The sequence below is a fragment of the Eptatretus burgeri genome, chromosome 7 (assembly GCF_056783735.1).
Source record: "Eptatretus burgeri isolate ZD-2024b chromosome 7, Ebu_testis_v1, whole genome shotgun sequence".
Lineage (NCBI taxonomy): Eukaryota > Metazoa > Chordata > Myxini > Myxiniformes > Myxinidae > Eptatretus > Eptatretus burgeri.
Window position 1 is genome coordinate 44,634,580 of NC_140967.1, and position 16,763 is coordinate 44,651,342.

The window sequence follows — 16,763 nt, forward strand, 5'->3', positions numbered from 1 at the left end:
GCGACGGCTTCGCGATTGTGTGCACACTAATCGGCTGACCCTTTATCCAGTCAGTATAACAGAAGACGGTGGACCACTTTCACTTCCGTGGACATCATGATGACGATTGATACGAAATACAGGAAGGAACGAATAATGAAAGAAATAGAAAAATCAACACCGTTGTTTTTCATTTAAATTACTATTTTACAACATATTATTTCCTAAAAACTCCAAAATCGAAGTGAAAACAAATTTTTCCTTTACAAACACAAATTTGTACAAAAACGTGCGTCATGTGACCGGAAGTTCCTCGCGTGAAGAAAACGTGCGTCATGTGACCGGAAGTTCCTCGCGTGAAGAAAACGTGGTTCAGGTTGTTTGTTTGTTTTTACCTCAATTTTAATCTCGATCCGGTTATCCGACGGGCCGACCGTCATCACAACCGGCTGTCGGTTTACACTGCGCAATCTTGACTCTTCCAAAGTCGCTCGGCACGATCGGATGCCATCATGCAGCATGACGATGTAAGTTACTCGTGTCAAAAGGTTCCGTCAGGAAATGGCTTGGATGTTCATGTGAGGGGATGGTTGTAATATAACGGCGATCGATCGATTGATTTCCGACCTCCAAAGGCAGATTGTTGACGGGTTCGAAGTGAAAATAATGTCGTTCACGATGCTTATAATCACGTTCTTGTGAATCGTTTTTATTCCCAATTTCTGACGTCACGTGCTTTCTCGACAGGTGATCTGGGACGTCATTGGAAATAAGAGCTTTTGCTCCTTCAAAGTAAAGTGAGTACGCAGGTGTAGGTGTCGGAGTGAGTACGCAGGTGTCGGTGACGGTGTGAGTACGCAGGTGACGGTGTGAGTACGCAGGTGTCGGTGTGAGTACGCAGGTGACGGTGTGAGTACGCAGGTGACGGTGTGAGTACGCAGGTGACGGTGTGAGTACGCAGGTGACGGTGTGAGTACGCAGGTGACGGTGTGAGTACGCAGGTGACGGTGTGAGTACGCAGGTGACGGTGTGAGTACGCAGGTGACGGTGTGAGTACGCAGGTGTCGGTGTGAGTACGCAGGTGTCGGTGACGGTGTGAGTACGCAGGTGTCGGTGTGAGTACGCAGGTGTCGGTGACGGTGTGAGTACGCAGGTGTAGGTGTCGGTGAGAGTAGGCAGGTGTAGGTGTCGGTGAGAGTAGGCAGGTGTAGGTGTCGGTGAGAGTAGGCAGGTGTAGGTGTCGGTGAGAGTAGGCAGGTGTAGGTGTCGGTGAGAGTACGCAGGTGACGGTGAGAGTACGCAGGTGACGGTGAGAGTACGCAGGTGACGGTGAGAGTACGCAGGTGACGGTGAGAGTACGCAGGTGCAGGTGTCGGTGAGAGTACGCAGGTGTCGGTGACGGTGTGAGTACGCAGGTGTAGGTGTAGGTGACTATGTGAGTACGCAGGTGTCGGTGACGGTGTGAGTACGCAGGTGTAGGTGTAGGTGACTATGTGAGTACGCAGGTCTCGGTGACGGTGTGAGTACGCAGGTGACGGTGTGAGTACGCAGGTGTCGGTGACGGTGTGAGTACGCAGGTGACGGTGTATTTCCGTTAGCAGAAACACGTGCTCACGAGGGGACCGGAGGGAGGTCAGGTGTATATACAGATCTACATAGTTGAGATGTATTTGTATTCAAATTCCTTTTCGCTTCAATTAAATATGTTCATACTTGCTTAACCTATGATACTTAGGACTCGACCATGTTATTATTACCTCCCCCAACGAAGGTGGGCTGAGTTTATATTTTCACCCCTGTCTGTCTGTCCGGCTCTGTGAGCAGGATATTTCAAAAAGTTGTGGAATGATTCGGACAAAACTTTGTGTCAGGTTGGGTTTGTGACGAGGAAGAATTGATTTGATCTTCGTGAAGATCCGGATCCGATAATGTTTTTTTATGTGATTCTACGCCATTAAGAGTTGGGCCCAAAATCGTTACATAGCATGATATTTCAAAATGTTGTGGACGATTTATGACAAAACTAGGTGGATGAGTTGGGTAGATGACAATAAAAAGCCGATTCGATTTTGGTTTATGTCCGGATTCAGATCTGTCTTATCAATAGGATACAAAATATATACTGTTCAGCCTGGTGGAGGCATGTGCTCTACCGAGTGTCATTCTAGTTCTTAATTCTTATTATCATGAAATTATTAGGTGCTGAGAATTCATCCTCACCCCCACTACCTTCTCAGAACCAAGAGTCAAAATTTCTGCAGAAACGAGTTCAACATTACTGGCTTGTGTTCACGCTCAGCTTGTCCTCTCGCCAACAGTCAGTATGCTACAGTCCGGGAGGAGAAGGGTGAGTTGTATACCTAAAGTGTGGTTTCGTGTAAATATATCTGTTAAAGTTTTGCAACAACAACAAAAAAATCACACAGTAAGGTGTGTGTGTGTGTGTGTGTGTGTGTGTGTGTGTGTGTGTGTGTGTGTGTGTGTGTGTGTGTGTGTGTGTGTGTGTGTGTTGTTGTTACGGCCTCGGGTACCGAGTGTAATACGAGGGGGTTTAATCCCTGTTTGTCCTCACAAGCGCCGGACCTGGGGCCCCCGCTCACGATTTACTTTGTGGGACGGTGGGTTGCTTTAGAACCAGGAATGCCAATCAGTTAACCACGAGTTCCAGTGTCCACCGTCTAATTTTGCCGTTTGATGAGAGGTCACGTGGCTTCCTGAATGAGGAACGTGCCCTCGGCAAAGCACCAATCTTATCTTGATTAGATCTTAATTTGGGTGGCCGAGCGTTTAACCGCGGGTGCGTGCTGACTATGACAGGCCAATTCATGTGGTAATTACCTCCCCGTCTATCTAGGTTCGGACAATGCTGGATCAATGGAAGGAAAGGACAAAACACGGACAGGTTGGAACGTCAACAAAGCAATTTATTAATAAGAAAATAAATAAATAAAAGCAATCGAAATAATCGTAAGCAAATAAATAATCAATCAAGCACTGAGAGAAAAAGGGACAAAGAGCAGATGCTTATCTCTATCTCTTACTTAACAATTAAACATGAGACAAGGGTACCCTGCAGATCATTCAGGGGGAAGAGAAATCCAGTCTCGCTCACCAAATGAAAGTCATCGTATGTCAAATAAAAATGTCCTGAAATGTGTGAGCGTGCCTTGTCCGTTGCCAGCCTTGCCGTGCACCCACTCGCAAACAGGCTTGAACGCCAATCAACGTCACGTCGTTACCTCCAGGAACCAGGGACGCCAAGAGCAGGTCTCGAGCAGAACGAGCATTAACGGTCCGAGCGTCACCCACCGCCAGGAACCACAACTGACGGACAGCTGTTCGGAGCTGTAAGGCACTGTGAGAAGCTATAAGGCACTGAGGCTGTTACCAACTCACTGGCACTGACTGACTGACTGACTGGAACTGACTGAAATACTCTCAAAGCTGTCAGAAACGCAACCAGCTATTGCCAACTGATTGGTGGTCGACTGACTGGAAAAACCGTCTGACTGGAAATCGACGAAGCAACTGTCTGACTGGAAATCAACGAAGCAACCGTCTGTCTAGAAATCGACGAAAATAGCCGCTGACTGGCTGACTGACTGACACCAACTGACTGGTTGTCGACCGACCGGTAAAGCCATCTGACTGACTGTCGCAAAACTGACCGCCGCCAACTGACTTTCAAACTGACTGGTCCAACTGACTCCTAAAGTCGTCTGTCTGACGCCAACTGACTGGAAAAGCCGTCTGACTGACACCGACTCACTGACGGCAACTGACTCTCAAAGCTGTCGCTACCTGACTGGTCGTCGACTGACTGGTCTAGAATGGACCTCTCGTCCTCTTTTTTATAGGCGGCCCATCTGGGCGGGCGCAGACTCCAGCCAAATCCACCCCGCCTCATTTGCGAATCGTTGTCCGTGACGACCCGCTTGTCTCGTGACCATTCCTGTCCTTCGACGCCATGCCTGTGGTGCTGGACGAATGGCAGAAAGCAGCCATTTATCAGAATTACCGAGCAAAAACGTGAAACGCTCATAAAACGTCAACAACAATTATCACCTCAATGTTCAGCCCGAAATGAAAAAGAGCCAGTTAGCGTCCATAGAGTTGCTGAACAGGGTGTCAAATGTCGATGGAAAAAGGCGGGTGTCAGCGTCGATGGAAAAAGTTGGGTGTCGAGCCTCCGTTGAGCTAACGGCTATCTCACGTGCATGAATGTGTCTGTAGTAAAGAGAAAAATGAGCTTTCCATAAGAGAGGGAATCTATTCTTTACCCTTCTCAATGCATCACGCTGAGAATCCTACCAGACATGGGAAATAACTATCTGAGGACCTGGATGTTTATATGCATTCATCGGATCGGATTCTGAAATCCGTAACACTATATATATATATATATCTATATCTATATCTATCTATATCTATATCTATATATATATATATATATATATATATATATATATATATATATATATATATATATATATATATATATATATATATATATATATATATCGAGCCGTTGATCACCCTTCACTGAGGCATGAGGACGTCGATATACTTGAGAGAAAACTGTTTATTATCTATCAAAACATGTGGCCACATGGAGAGCAGAAAACCAGGAACGCCAATTTAGTAACTGAGGTAACCTCAGAGAATGCTCTGCTTTAATAGCTGAGTCACTTCCTTATATATGTTTATTTTTGCCACGTTGGCTTATTCCAGCACACAATAGCCCTTCCTTTCATCAAAGGACCAGCTGGTTTACCAACTGGTTTATGGCCTTTCAAAACCAGTGTATTAAGCAGATAAGGAGGACCTGAAGTTTCTCTCAGATCCAGTTACACAATGTTCCTGTGAATCATTCAAGGTTGACCACATTTCTCATCTCCTTTCATGTGGAAAACAGCAAAGCAGAAATATTTTTAAGTAACTGCAAGTGAGTGGATTTTGCTGGGAAAAAACCAAAAGCTTTTAAAAAGGTACAAATCCCAACATTCCCTCCTATTGTTACTTTAAGAAACGATGTTTAATTAAATCACAATCAAGCATCTTATTAATTCAGGCAGACAGATGATCCAGCTCCGTGGTGCAGGCAGACTACTCCCTGGGAGGAGTTCCATCCTTCCGGGCAACAGCCTCTCATCTCCAGATGGTCTCCATGACGGTCAAAAGGCTCCTCCTGTGCCCTTCTAACCCAGGGAGAGAGCCACCTAACCCACTAAAGATGGGATCACATGCCAAACCCTCTGATTAATAAATTACTCTGTAAAATCTTCATTCAAAACCTGCTCAGGCTTAAGATCTGAGTCTGAACTTGTACTTAACTGATGCACATCCATTTCCAGTTCCATTTTAACATTTATGCCAGAATCTGCAGCATCTAGGTCCACATCCACATTTACATTTTCATCTTCCTTTTCCAACATTACATGCAAGTCATCATTCTCAAGTCGAGCTACTGCAAGCAATTGAATAAATACCTCATCTTTAATCACAGGTGCCTGGTGCACAAAGATATATGCATTACAAGCAGGCAAAACATAGGGAGCAAGGACAGTGGGGGTGGGGGGGGGAGGGGTGGGTGTACAATAGTGGTTGTGAGTGGTGTGGGGAAAGTGCCCCTTTTATTGAAAAGTCCTTTTTCCTCGCCCCAGCTATATTTTTTTATAGCCTTCACAATTTTTATTTTTATTTTATCCCAAATGACCTTTACAAATTTTCCTACTGATCAGATGTAGTGTTCCACATATGCAAGTATGACATCATAACGAAGGCACCCATGACGTTATCAAAAAATCGCACTTATTCCGGATGACGAGTACTTGCCATGTGCCAAGTTTAATATTTTTTCCTTGGTGCGGTTTCAGAGATAGAGGTCCAAAGTTTTTTTTTTTTTGTTTTTTTTTCCAACATGGCTGCCACACCATGTGACCTATGATATAATTATCAATAAAACATTCTACATGAGTCGTCGCTCATTTGGTGAAAATTTTGTCTCGATCTGACAAGCGGTTGTGGAGAAAAACACTAAAGTACTGTGCGGACAAACAGACAGACAGACAAACGGACCCAAATGCAATACCCTCTCCTTCGGCACGGGTAACCAAGCAACACAAGAACCACCCCCCCCCCACCTTTTACACCCTTTATCAAGGCTGCATCCAGATGGGGAGCACAACCCCATGAGACCTTGCTGTCCTAATGCATCGTACCAAATTAGGTCCATATCTGTCGGGTAGTTTGTGAGAAGATGTTTTCGTCAAATGTTGATGGCCGACCAGACACTGGGACCCACTGAGATTTTTTCAGAGAAATAAACTAATTAACACTGGGCTGTTAACAGTAAACAAAATGTTTCTGGAATGAAAAAAAATTGTAAATACTGACAGTCAATAACGTGTGTGTGTGTGTGTGTGTGTGTGTGTGTGTGTGTGTGTGTGTGTGTGTGTGTGTGTGTGTGTACACGTACGTACTAGCAAATACAGCCCGTCGCTTCGCTGACAGTGGTGTGAAGGGGAGGGGGTGGAGAAAGAGAAAGTTCTGTCCAACTTTCCTGTAGGTCTCATGTGGCACTGCCTGGAGGTAGTATGACACCTGCTTCAGATCATCCAGTGTGGCAGGGCGGTTGGTGTCGACAGAGCCCTTGGCAACCCCCGGAACTGGTAGTGATCACTGTTGATTGTCACCGTCCTGCTGTTGTCATTCTCAAACCAGTAAAGCCCTCGCATTCCTGATCTGGCATTGAATGTGCAGAAGCATGTGACCTTTGGCCCTTTCAGGTACGTCTCAGTGATCTCAGGTGGTTTTGCCCCCCAGAAAGTGTTGTGATTGTTGATGACACCATTCAAGTGGAAATGGGCTTCATCACTGAACCAGATCAGATTGATCCAGTTTGGGTACCACTCCATCCTGTCACTGATCCAATTGCACATATCAAGTCTCCTCCTCATGTCATCTTGACTCGGTTTATGCCTAATAGAGATGATGTATGGGAAAAGCTTCAGTTCCTTAGTGAGGATACACCAGCCTGATGTTGGTTTGATGCCGAGCTCCCGGGAGAGCCGGCGGTGGGACTTCGTGGGACTGTCCACTGAAGAATGCTGTTGGCATCGATGTTAGCTTAGATCTTGGTTACTGATGCTGGCCTGCCACTGTTGCTCTTGCTTTGGTTGTGCACTGTACCTTTGTGCTCTCAATGTTTCACAATACGTTGAATGGCACAATTTGTGGGTCCATCACTTGTGCTGAGGTCGTATTCCCGGCAGAGCCTCCGGCAGGTGTCTGCATATGATTTAGTCTCGTACCATAGAGCCACCACTTTTGTCTCCTGCTTCACTGTCAACGGCAGAGTTGAGCTACGGAGCTAGAAATCCCAGGGAACAAATACCATGATAACACCACCAAACCCTGAAAAGGAAAATGGTATAGGTCAAAAAACAAAGAAATGGCAGGAAGTCAAGTTTGTATCGGTCTTTTTGAAACACCCTGCAAACACACACAAAAGTCATGTTGTTCAACTACCGTCAGCGAAGTGACGGGTTCAGTGCTAGTGTAAGAGAAATCGATGATTTTGCGTTTCCTGATTGGTGACCTCATTATTGAGTTGATTTGTATCACAAAATATCCCTGACAGATTGATTGTGAATTCTAATCACATTTGGTTTCTCGGCTTTTTATTTTATGTGTTACCCTTTCAGGTTTGTGTTACCTGTACATAAAGGTGATCGAGCGTGCTGCATTCCCAGCAAGAATGTGGGAAAAGGTGCGTGTTGGGTGCACTTGCGTTGGTGAGCATGAAAAGTCTTTAATTGCAAAAGTTAATTAATTATTTTTTTTAATCATTGTGTTGCTCAGTACAGTGATACTACACTGGTACGTATAGTGTCGAGCGTGCGTCGATCACCCTTTACTGAGACATGAAGACGTCGATGTACTTGAAAGAAAATTGTTTATCTATCAAACATGTGCGCACATGGAAAGCAGACACCAGGTACACCAATTAGCAACTGAGGTAACCCGGAGAGTGCTCTGCCAGAATGGTCGAGTCACTCCCTCGTATATACACGGTTCTATCTCCAACAAATTTCATTACATGATCGTCCTTCCTTTCATCCCAGGACCAGCTGTTTACCAACTGGCTTATGTCCTTTCAACACCTGTGTATTAAGCAAGATAAGGAGGACCTGAAGTTACTCCCAGATCCACTTACACAATGTTCTTGTGGATCATTCAAGGTTGACCACATTTCTTATCTCTTTACACAACGTTCTTTTGGAACAGCAAGCAGGAATATATTTTAATTAACTGCAAGTGAGTGAATTGAGTTGGGAAGAAACAAAAAGCTTTTAAAAAGGTACGAGTCCCAACATTAGCAACATTGATCTGTACACAAGCGTTATCAAATGCATTGCTTTTGCTGTGTGGTGTTGTTGGAGTGTAAAACAATATTGCTTTAACAATACGGCACTTTCAAAATGACGTATTCCACCCCAGAATGCTCGGTGCAAATGCGCAGACACCCCAGGAGATGTCGGCATTCAGAGCATCATCTCGATACGCTTGTTCATCTGTCCGTCTCTGTAACACTCGGTTCCACCCATTGGTTGGACGATGGGTGATCAGGCAAGCTATTTCAACATGATGGAAATAATATGGCCACCATTTTGGTGACGTGAAGACGAAGACATCTTCTGAGCTGTCATAGTCACAATCGCCATAGTATCCCTATTAGTGTAACCTTCAGTGTAAAATGACCAAAGCGACAATTAAAAGAATTTTGAACCGATGGGTGTCATGGGCCTTGTGAAGATAGGCCTCAGCACGAGGCAGCAGTCTTTTGTCTCAACACCACCCGAATAACTACAACATTCTCTCAAGCAGGGCTTTTACCACGGAATTTACGCAGGTCCTTACTATTATTTCTGACTATTTTCTCTTCAACAACTCGACCAGGGACAATAAAACACGTCATTATAAAAGGTCTTTGTTCGAGCAGTTCCAGGAATCCTGTGACACTGTGAAAGAAAATATCGGTCATTATTTAATTTAAAGTGTGTCTGTGCGTGTGCATTAGGAAGAAGATAATTGGGTTCAGGTCTCATGGTCACTTGAGCATTGCAGCTCCATGAGGTTTATGCACATCTTATGGGATTGTGAGTTGGACAGGCCACTGTGATGGCCCATGACATGTTGGAGCCGTTTTGATCGCAGTTTCTGTGAAGTCGGTGATGGCATGATAGGGGAGGCGGAAAGCATTAAATAATCTGCTGTTTCGATGTGGGAATTCCCATTTGCTTTTATGAGCAGGTGGAGAGTGAGGATGGGAGGACAGAATTGGGGTTGGGAGTGGGGGAGAACAATGATGGGACAGAGGGGCCTGGTGGGTTGAGTTTTTGGGTTGGGGATGGGGAGGGAGTTTTAAGGCTTGGAGTGGCGATGCGATTGATGCCTTGGGTTGGGAAGGAGAGGGTGAGGACTTGTGGTTGGGAGGCAGAGGTTGATGACTTGGGATTTGAAATGGCGGGGGGGGGGGGAGAGTTGAGGACTTGAAGTAACGTGTTGCATTGTGTGGATGTTCCATGGGTTCCTGCTCGTAAAGTATATTGTGTGTCGGAGACGAGTATTGTTGCTTAAAATGGCTCACAAAGCTTCTGAAACGACCTGAAAATACTTGTAAAAGTACCTGAGAAAGAGCTGTGCACAACAAAAGACTTGGAAAACTTTCTCAGCTCACCAAACGGGAAGCCGCTCGTACTGCAAACTCCTGACCAAGACCTAGGTGGAAACCCCTGACAGATCGCTTCCAGTGAATGAACTATTTATCTGGATTAGTTATTCTGAATGCCCAAAGGAAGGACATATCTAGGGCTGTTGAATGTGCAGGGTAAGTTTTAAATGATGATATTTGCCATGAATCCTGGTGGTGGTCATATGGCAGCTTAGCTGCCGGGGTAGCTATCATTTCTTGAAGCACGACTGTGTCGCTGATGCAGTGCTCTCTACCAGTACACACACTGGAACTGGTACTCATTTCGCCGACCTCGGAAGGATGACAGGCTGAATCAACCCCCTGGTGTATTAATTCAGTGGCCGACGGGGCTTTAACTCAGGAACCTTGGATCCCAAGCCGCCACCCTAACCACTGAGCCAACACCAGGCTCCGATGAATCCTTTGATAGGGGAGGTGGGAGCTACAAGAGTGGTGTGGGCTATTGTAAATATATTGATTGGTTCTGGTGTCACATGATAAATTGTGCAAGATTTTTGCATCTATTGGTGTGCGTGCATTATGAAATCAACACCTCTCAGTCTCATCTATAGATATTTGTCGAATTTCCTTGAGTCCGATTTTCATTCGGTAACAGAACATTGAAATTGCCACTCCTTCATCTAAATGCTGAAAATTATGTTCAAAGACTAATTGAATCTCAGATTTTGTGCTCGTGATGGCAGGTTAAAAGTGCCCAGCGAGCCGAACCAAACCGTCATGTAAACACACACACACCTCATTTAGCATTCACACGTCATTTCAACAAAGGTGATTTATTGAGGAGGAATCAAATTTTGTTTTTATTGCAAATGCATCTGAAATTCGTTTTCACTCAATCAAGGTCAGGTTATCAGCTTTGTGATCTGGTGTTCAATTTTAGATTATATAACTGCAGGTGATGTTTGTTCATATTTGTTGCTTGTCCCAGGTGAAACTGAGTAAGTGTTATCAGCAAGCACTTGAGCAGATTGATGAGCATCTGCTTTACTGGCCACGCTTTCTCCGCCACAAGTGTAAGCAACGGTTCACCAAGATCACACAGTATCTCATCCGCACCCGCCGCCTGGCACTTTCTCGCAGGTAATTATCTGTCAACTTGAGTAAACACTGTAAGTAATCAAATTGTAGCATTCCAGTTGATAATCTCTGCTGTACTGCTTGCCAGGAGGAAATTGGTACCACTTAGTCAGAAGGTGGAGCGGAGAGAAGCACGACGGGAGGTGAATGTGAACTTTTATCAAGCCCTCACCCTCATCCAATTTCTTTCCCAATTCCAATGCAATATAATTTTGTATGTTTAATGCTTTTATATAATTTACCTTTGTGCTGTATATACTTCATCTCCCTGCAATCCTCACGTTCTCCATCATTTCACACCCACAGGAGAAAGCTTTAGTTGCTGCACGGCTGGAAATATCAATAGAGAAGGAGTTGCTTGAGCGGCTCAAACAAGGGACGGTAGGTACTTTTGCAGTGGCACCATCATTATATGAATGTATTGTTTGTTTTATTTAACAAGCAAGGGCATGTCCTCACAGACAGTTTAATTCCCCTGGAATTGACGTATTTTAGTTTGACTTGTAACCCCCTCTCCACTACCACACTGGGAGCAGTGCTCTGCCACACACATTAACGGAGATATAATCGTCCATTCACTGTGAACCCCAGGGACTTTTTTTAACTGCCTAAAACATACCCAATGACATCCCAGGTAAAATCACCGGTTTTCAACTCATTCCTCCAATCAGTTTGGGAGTTCATAGAAATCAGATACATCATTGGCCCTCTTTTCATAACTTGTGGTCTCTAAATGCCTTCTTTCTTTCCTCACTATTCCAGTATGGAGACATTTATAACTTCCCGGCACGGGCATTTGACAAAGCTTTGGAGCAGACAGAGGTTGATACAGAAAGCGAGTCTGAGGCAGAGGAGGAAGAAGAGGTATGAACAGATGGATACTTCTACTGGTTTATATGATCACTCCTATATGAAAGCTAAATTTTAAATCGTTTTTGAAATATTGCATACATAAGCCAAGTTACCCTGATGGTTGCCATGGCAACATAATTCGGCCAATCACAGCCATGATCTAATCAGGTTGAGATAATGTCATGAGGAGTAGATATTTGTAATATGAAAGCTAAATGTTCAACGTTAAAAAAAAAAATCACGTACACAAAAGTACATCGACAGATGATCAGGGGGTTGTTCAGAGCTCATTTTGATGTCCCCATCTCTAACCTTGTTTAAGGGGTGGGGTATAACTATACCAATTCACATTTATAGTATTGATGTATACATGTGAGTAGCAGATGGGTCTCCCTTGTGGCTGAACCAGGACGCCCGAGCGGAAACGTGCGGCGAGTCCATGGTTTATTGTATTCTTGCATTTGTCACAAAGGTTGCAGTGTTCAACCATTATTAATCGCGTGTTTTCTTGCTTTTGTTCCGAAGTGCAAGACTAAAAGCTTAGGCAATGTCTCGCTTTTCAGCTATCTTTAGATTTTGCAGTATAAAGCAATTATTCAATGCTTACATTATTATTTAACCAAAACTTGGTGCAGATGCATTAGGTTAACAGATACTGAATCCTCCTGGTGGACATTGACAATGATAAATAATATCTAGGCATAAAACCATGGTCATGTTCCACGTGGTTTTTTTAACACAAGGTTTCTTTTGTGCTTGGAAGAACAAAAAAAAATCCATATAATACATCTAATATATAAAGCTCATTCTAACTACTCATTAATTGACTCACCCACTGACTGATATTAATGTTCGGTCACGGTTCGGTCCCGGGTAACGTAGAAGGCTGATATTCCACGTGCCGACGGACATCGAAGCCGATACAGAGAAAAATCACAATCGTTGGAAAGCATCCGTAAATGAAAATATCTGAAAACTCAAAGGGCACTCGGTAGAGCGCATAACTCCGCCACGCAATGCCTGATCCATAAGAACATATCGGCCCCAATACATTTTTGAAATATCATGCTATATATCATTTTGGCCCTATCTCTCAATGGTGAAAAAAATCACTTTCAAAAATTAAATAATTCTCGTATCCAGATCCATATTCGGATCTTCATCAAAATCGAATCGTTTCTTCCTTGTCACACACCCAACCTGTCCACTAAATTTCATCCAAATCACTCCACAACTTTTTTGAGATATTGTTCCATATATTAGTTTAGCCCTATCTCTCAATGGAGAAGAATCACTTAAATATTATCGGATCTGGATCTTCACCGAAATTGAATCAATTCTTCCTTGTCACACACCCAACGTGTCCCAATTTTTGTCCGAATCCATCCACAACTTTTTGAGATATCGTGCTATATACTAGTTTCGCCCTATCTCTCAATGGTGAAAAATCACTGAAAAAATTATTGGATCCGGATTCGGATCTTCACCAAAATGGAATCAATTCTTCCATGTCACACACCCAACATGTCCACAAAATTTCATCCGCATCCGTCCACAACTTTTTGAGATATCCTGCACACGAACAAACAGACAAAAGGACAGAAAGGGGTGAAAACATAACCACCTTCACCTTCGGTGGCAGAGGTAACAATAAACCCCAAACTAAATGACAACACAAGAAAAACTAAACAACAACAAACTAAAAAAGAATGAAACACGTTAGGTTAGAAAGTTTCTTCTTCTTCATTTTTATGGATGGAAGGAAGGGCATACCATATATTGAAGCGGTTTGCACCAATTAAAAACCCATATCATATCATATAACTTCTACCGAGTTGGACCAGGGAGCACAGGTGAGTCCACATCCCACATTTGTAAATCTGTGTATTAAATGCTTACTGTCAATCTGTATAGAAAGATGGCACAGCCAATCGTTTTCATATGCACGAAGTCTATGGTTTTTTTATCTTGCCAAAATGAAGTTTTTGCAAGATCTGTTGCTTGGTAAGTTTTTTTTTGTTTGTTTGTTTGGCTGTAATCATTGCATTTTTCACCTTTATATCACTCTGTAGAGCACAATTCTCATCAGAAACTCTTGTGGGTACACATATCGTAGTATTATTACAATACCCTTCAGCACACATAAAGGTCAAGAAAAGGTCAAAGGTCAAGGTTACTTTGCGGTAAATCATGGAGGTCGACGAAACCCTTATTTTTTGAGTAATTTTAATCGAATCATCTCCAAGCGTTATGGGAATGTAGTATATGGTCTGGCGCTCAGCTGATTAGTTTTTGGTGGCGATTGGCCTTGACCTTCATGGTTAGCGCCTGAGGTCAAACATATTTGACCCCAAGGTCAAATTTTCAAGTTTTAGGAACCATATCGTGTAGTACCTCAAATTGAACACCTCGATGAGTGCTTTCTAGATATGTCAAGCTTGAGACATTATGACGTCATTTGGTGACGTTATGAGGCAAACGCATATTTTTCATGGTTACTCTGTAGAACGATTCTCATCGGAATCTCTCGTAGGCAGATATTCCTCAAGGAGTCGCTCCTGGTGGATAGCAGCTCTGTTCACCTCAGTGTGACCTTAAAGAAGTCACACGTGGTCACCTTTTGGCAAGATACGGGTCACCCTGCGGGTGACATTGGTTTATTTATTTGTTTGTTTGTTTGTTTGTTTCTCACGATACATTTATGATATATTTGTTTAGAACTGTGGATTGTATTTTTAATAGGTTTAGTGAGTGTGTATGTTACGTGTCAGTTATATGACCTTCATCATATTTGTTTGGGAGTAAAATTAACTGGTGTGTCAGGTACTTGATTTGTTTGGTAGTAAAAGCTGCCGACTATTTTGAAAATAAATAAATAACAAATAAAAAGGGCCTCCTTCCTTTTTGAAAAAAATCTGGACGATCAACTGATATATATATATATATATATATATATATATATATATATATATGTATGTATATATATGTATATATATATATATATATATATATATATATATATATGTATGTATGTATGTATATATATGTATATATATATGTATGTATGTATATATATATGTATGTATGTATATATATATGTATGTATGTATATATATATGTATGTATATATATATATATGTATGTATATATATATATATGTATGTATGTATATATATGTATATATATATATATATATATATATATATATATATATATATATATATATATATGTGTATATGTATATGTATATATATGTATGTATATTTTGTTGCAAATTCGCGCCTGCCGGCGTGCGATCGGCCGCTCGACTCGAATGGCGGCCGCCTCGCCCACCAGAATGGACACTTCTGTCGTGACCCTCTCGGAACAACGCCGGGAGTTAGTCACGGGTGGGGGTTTAACCCCACCACGACCGTGCCAATTGCCCACCCGCGCGGGATAGGGTTGCTCGCCAAATTCGATCTACCTAAGTTGGTGTCCTCACAATTTTGGGCCTCGCCCCCCAATTTTCTTCCCGTGCCCTCACACGGTCTCATGGCTGGGACACATGGCTCCCTTGGCAGGCATGACCCTCTGCCGATTCTCCAGCTATGGCACCCCCCGGGCACTACACTGCCTCCGAGCCTACCAGCTCCCTAAACACCGGGGAGTGCCCCCCATGGTAACTCCCCTGAAACGCACACGTGGCAGGCTGGCTTCCCGGGTCCCTTTCCGAGGGTCACCCGTGCCCACAACACTGCCCACGCGGCTAACAGCACCCCGGGCCCCCGCATCATGCGGGCGCACCCATGCCCACTACGCTATCCCGGCCCCCCATGGGCCCTTGGCCTACTACGGCCGACTAGCCTGGTGCCCGGGGTACCCACTCAGCGATACTCACCTTCCGCAGCCACGCTCCCAGCCCGTCAACAGGGCTCCTGCACCCCTCCAAACGGGTTTCGAACCTACACTCCAACCAACAACAAAACGACCTCCATTTTTGTGAATTTAACTAACCCACTAACTCACTTTACACTGACCTCGGGGTCCCTTGGGCGGGAATCACTCCTCCCCCAATCACTCATCGCACCATGCATTCCACATTCGCTCCACTTACTCAGACTCGCTGGCCTCACTCACTCACCAAGCACATGTTTCCACTCAACTCACCAACTCTTCAACACACACTCCGCTGAACTCTGCCATCCTTCCAACTAAATCCCCTACCTAACTCGTGCTCCCACGTCGTCCCTTAACCGGTAGCACGTTCCATTTAACACTACGTAGCTAAGCTACGTCCCCACTACACTTTCACAAGTCTGTCCATGTCCTCAAACCTCTAAAAATCATTTCCCAACCTAAATCTCAACTAAAACCCTCTACCTAATCCATTCCATGGGCCCCATGAGGACTTACCCCTGCCCCATGAAGCCGGTCTAACTAAGCGAACCCTTCCCCCTAACTAGTGTCCATCCTATGCCCTGCCTAGGGGGTCTTCCACCCCTTGCCCGGGGAATCCTGTTCACCCGAAAGCGAGGCTTGGTATTGTTTTTTTTTTTGTTTTTTATCGCGCAGCACCGGCGCGGCAACTCGCAACCTGCGCACCAGCGCGGCAATTCACAACCGTGCACCTGTGGCGTGACGTCATGGCAGCTGTTCGCGTCCCTCGTCCCTCTTGGACGGTACCATCCGGCAGAGATTCATCCTCCTGCCGGATTCCAACCCCACACGCAGCCATGACGTCACCCGGCGCATAAAAAAAAACACAAGCCGCACGTCTCGAGGGGTTCCCCACGCGAACACATGCGCTCTGCCCGTTGGAGCTTAACACACACACGCCCGCGTGGAGAACCCGTGCGGTCCAAATCCGTTTACCTGCCTAAACTTTGTCCGTCCGCGGGATCGGCAAATCCACCACTGGCGTTTCCGGACCGGGCTTCACTCCCGCAAGCAAGCACGTGGCAGCCTCGTGCGTTGCACAGCACGGACCTCGCGCTCGCTGCTGTGTAAACCCGGCACGGTCCCCATAATAGCTATAGCCGCTACTCAGCCCTCGTCTCTCAATTGTCGTTGTCGCCGCCATTCACTCCACGCACAC

General features: G+C 44.5%; 1 protein-coding gene across 1 annotated transcript in view; it reads left to right on the plus strand.

Moving 5' to 3' along the window:
* The first annotated feature begins 283 nt into the window (after positions 1 to 283).
* MAK16 (MAK16 homolog) overlaps positions 284 to 16,763 on the plus strand; it is a 32,845-nt gene continuing 16,365 nt past the window's right edge. Inside the window, exons 1-8 of the mRNA XM_085888274.1 lie at positions 284 to 506; positions 727 to 776; positions 2,217 to 2,326; positions 7,686 to 7,750; positions 10,686 to 10,837; positions 10,923 to 10,977; positions 11,141 to 11,215; positions 11,597 to 11,698. Of these exons, the coding sequence (XP_085744400.1) occupies positions 492 to 506; positions 727 to 776; positions 2,217 to 2,326; positions 7,686 to 7,750; positions 10,686 to 10,837; positions 10,923 to 10,977; positions 11,141 to 11,215; positions 11,597 to 11,698 (624 nt within the window). The 5' untranslated portion in view covers positions 284 to 491. The remainder of the gene's footprint in view (positions 507 to 726; positions 777 to 2,216; positions 2,327 to 7,685; positions 7,751 to 10,685; positions 10,838 to 10,922; positions 10,978 to 11,140; positions 11,216 to 11,596; positions 11,699 to 16,763) is intronic.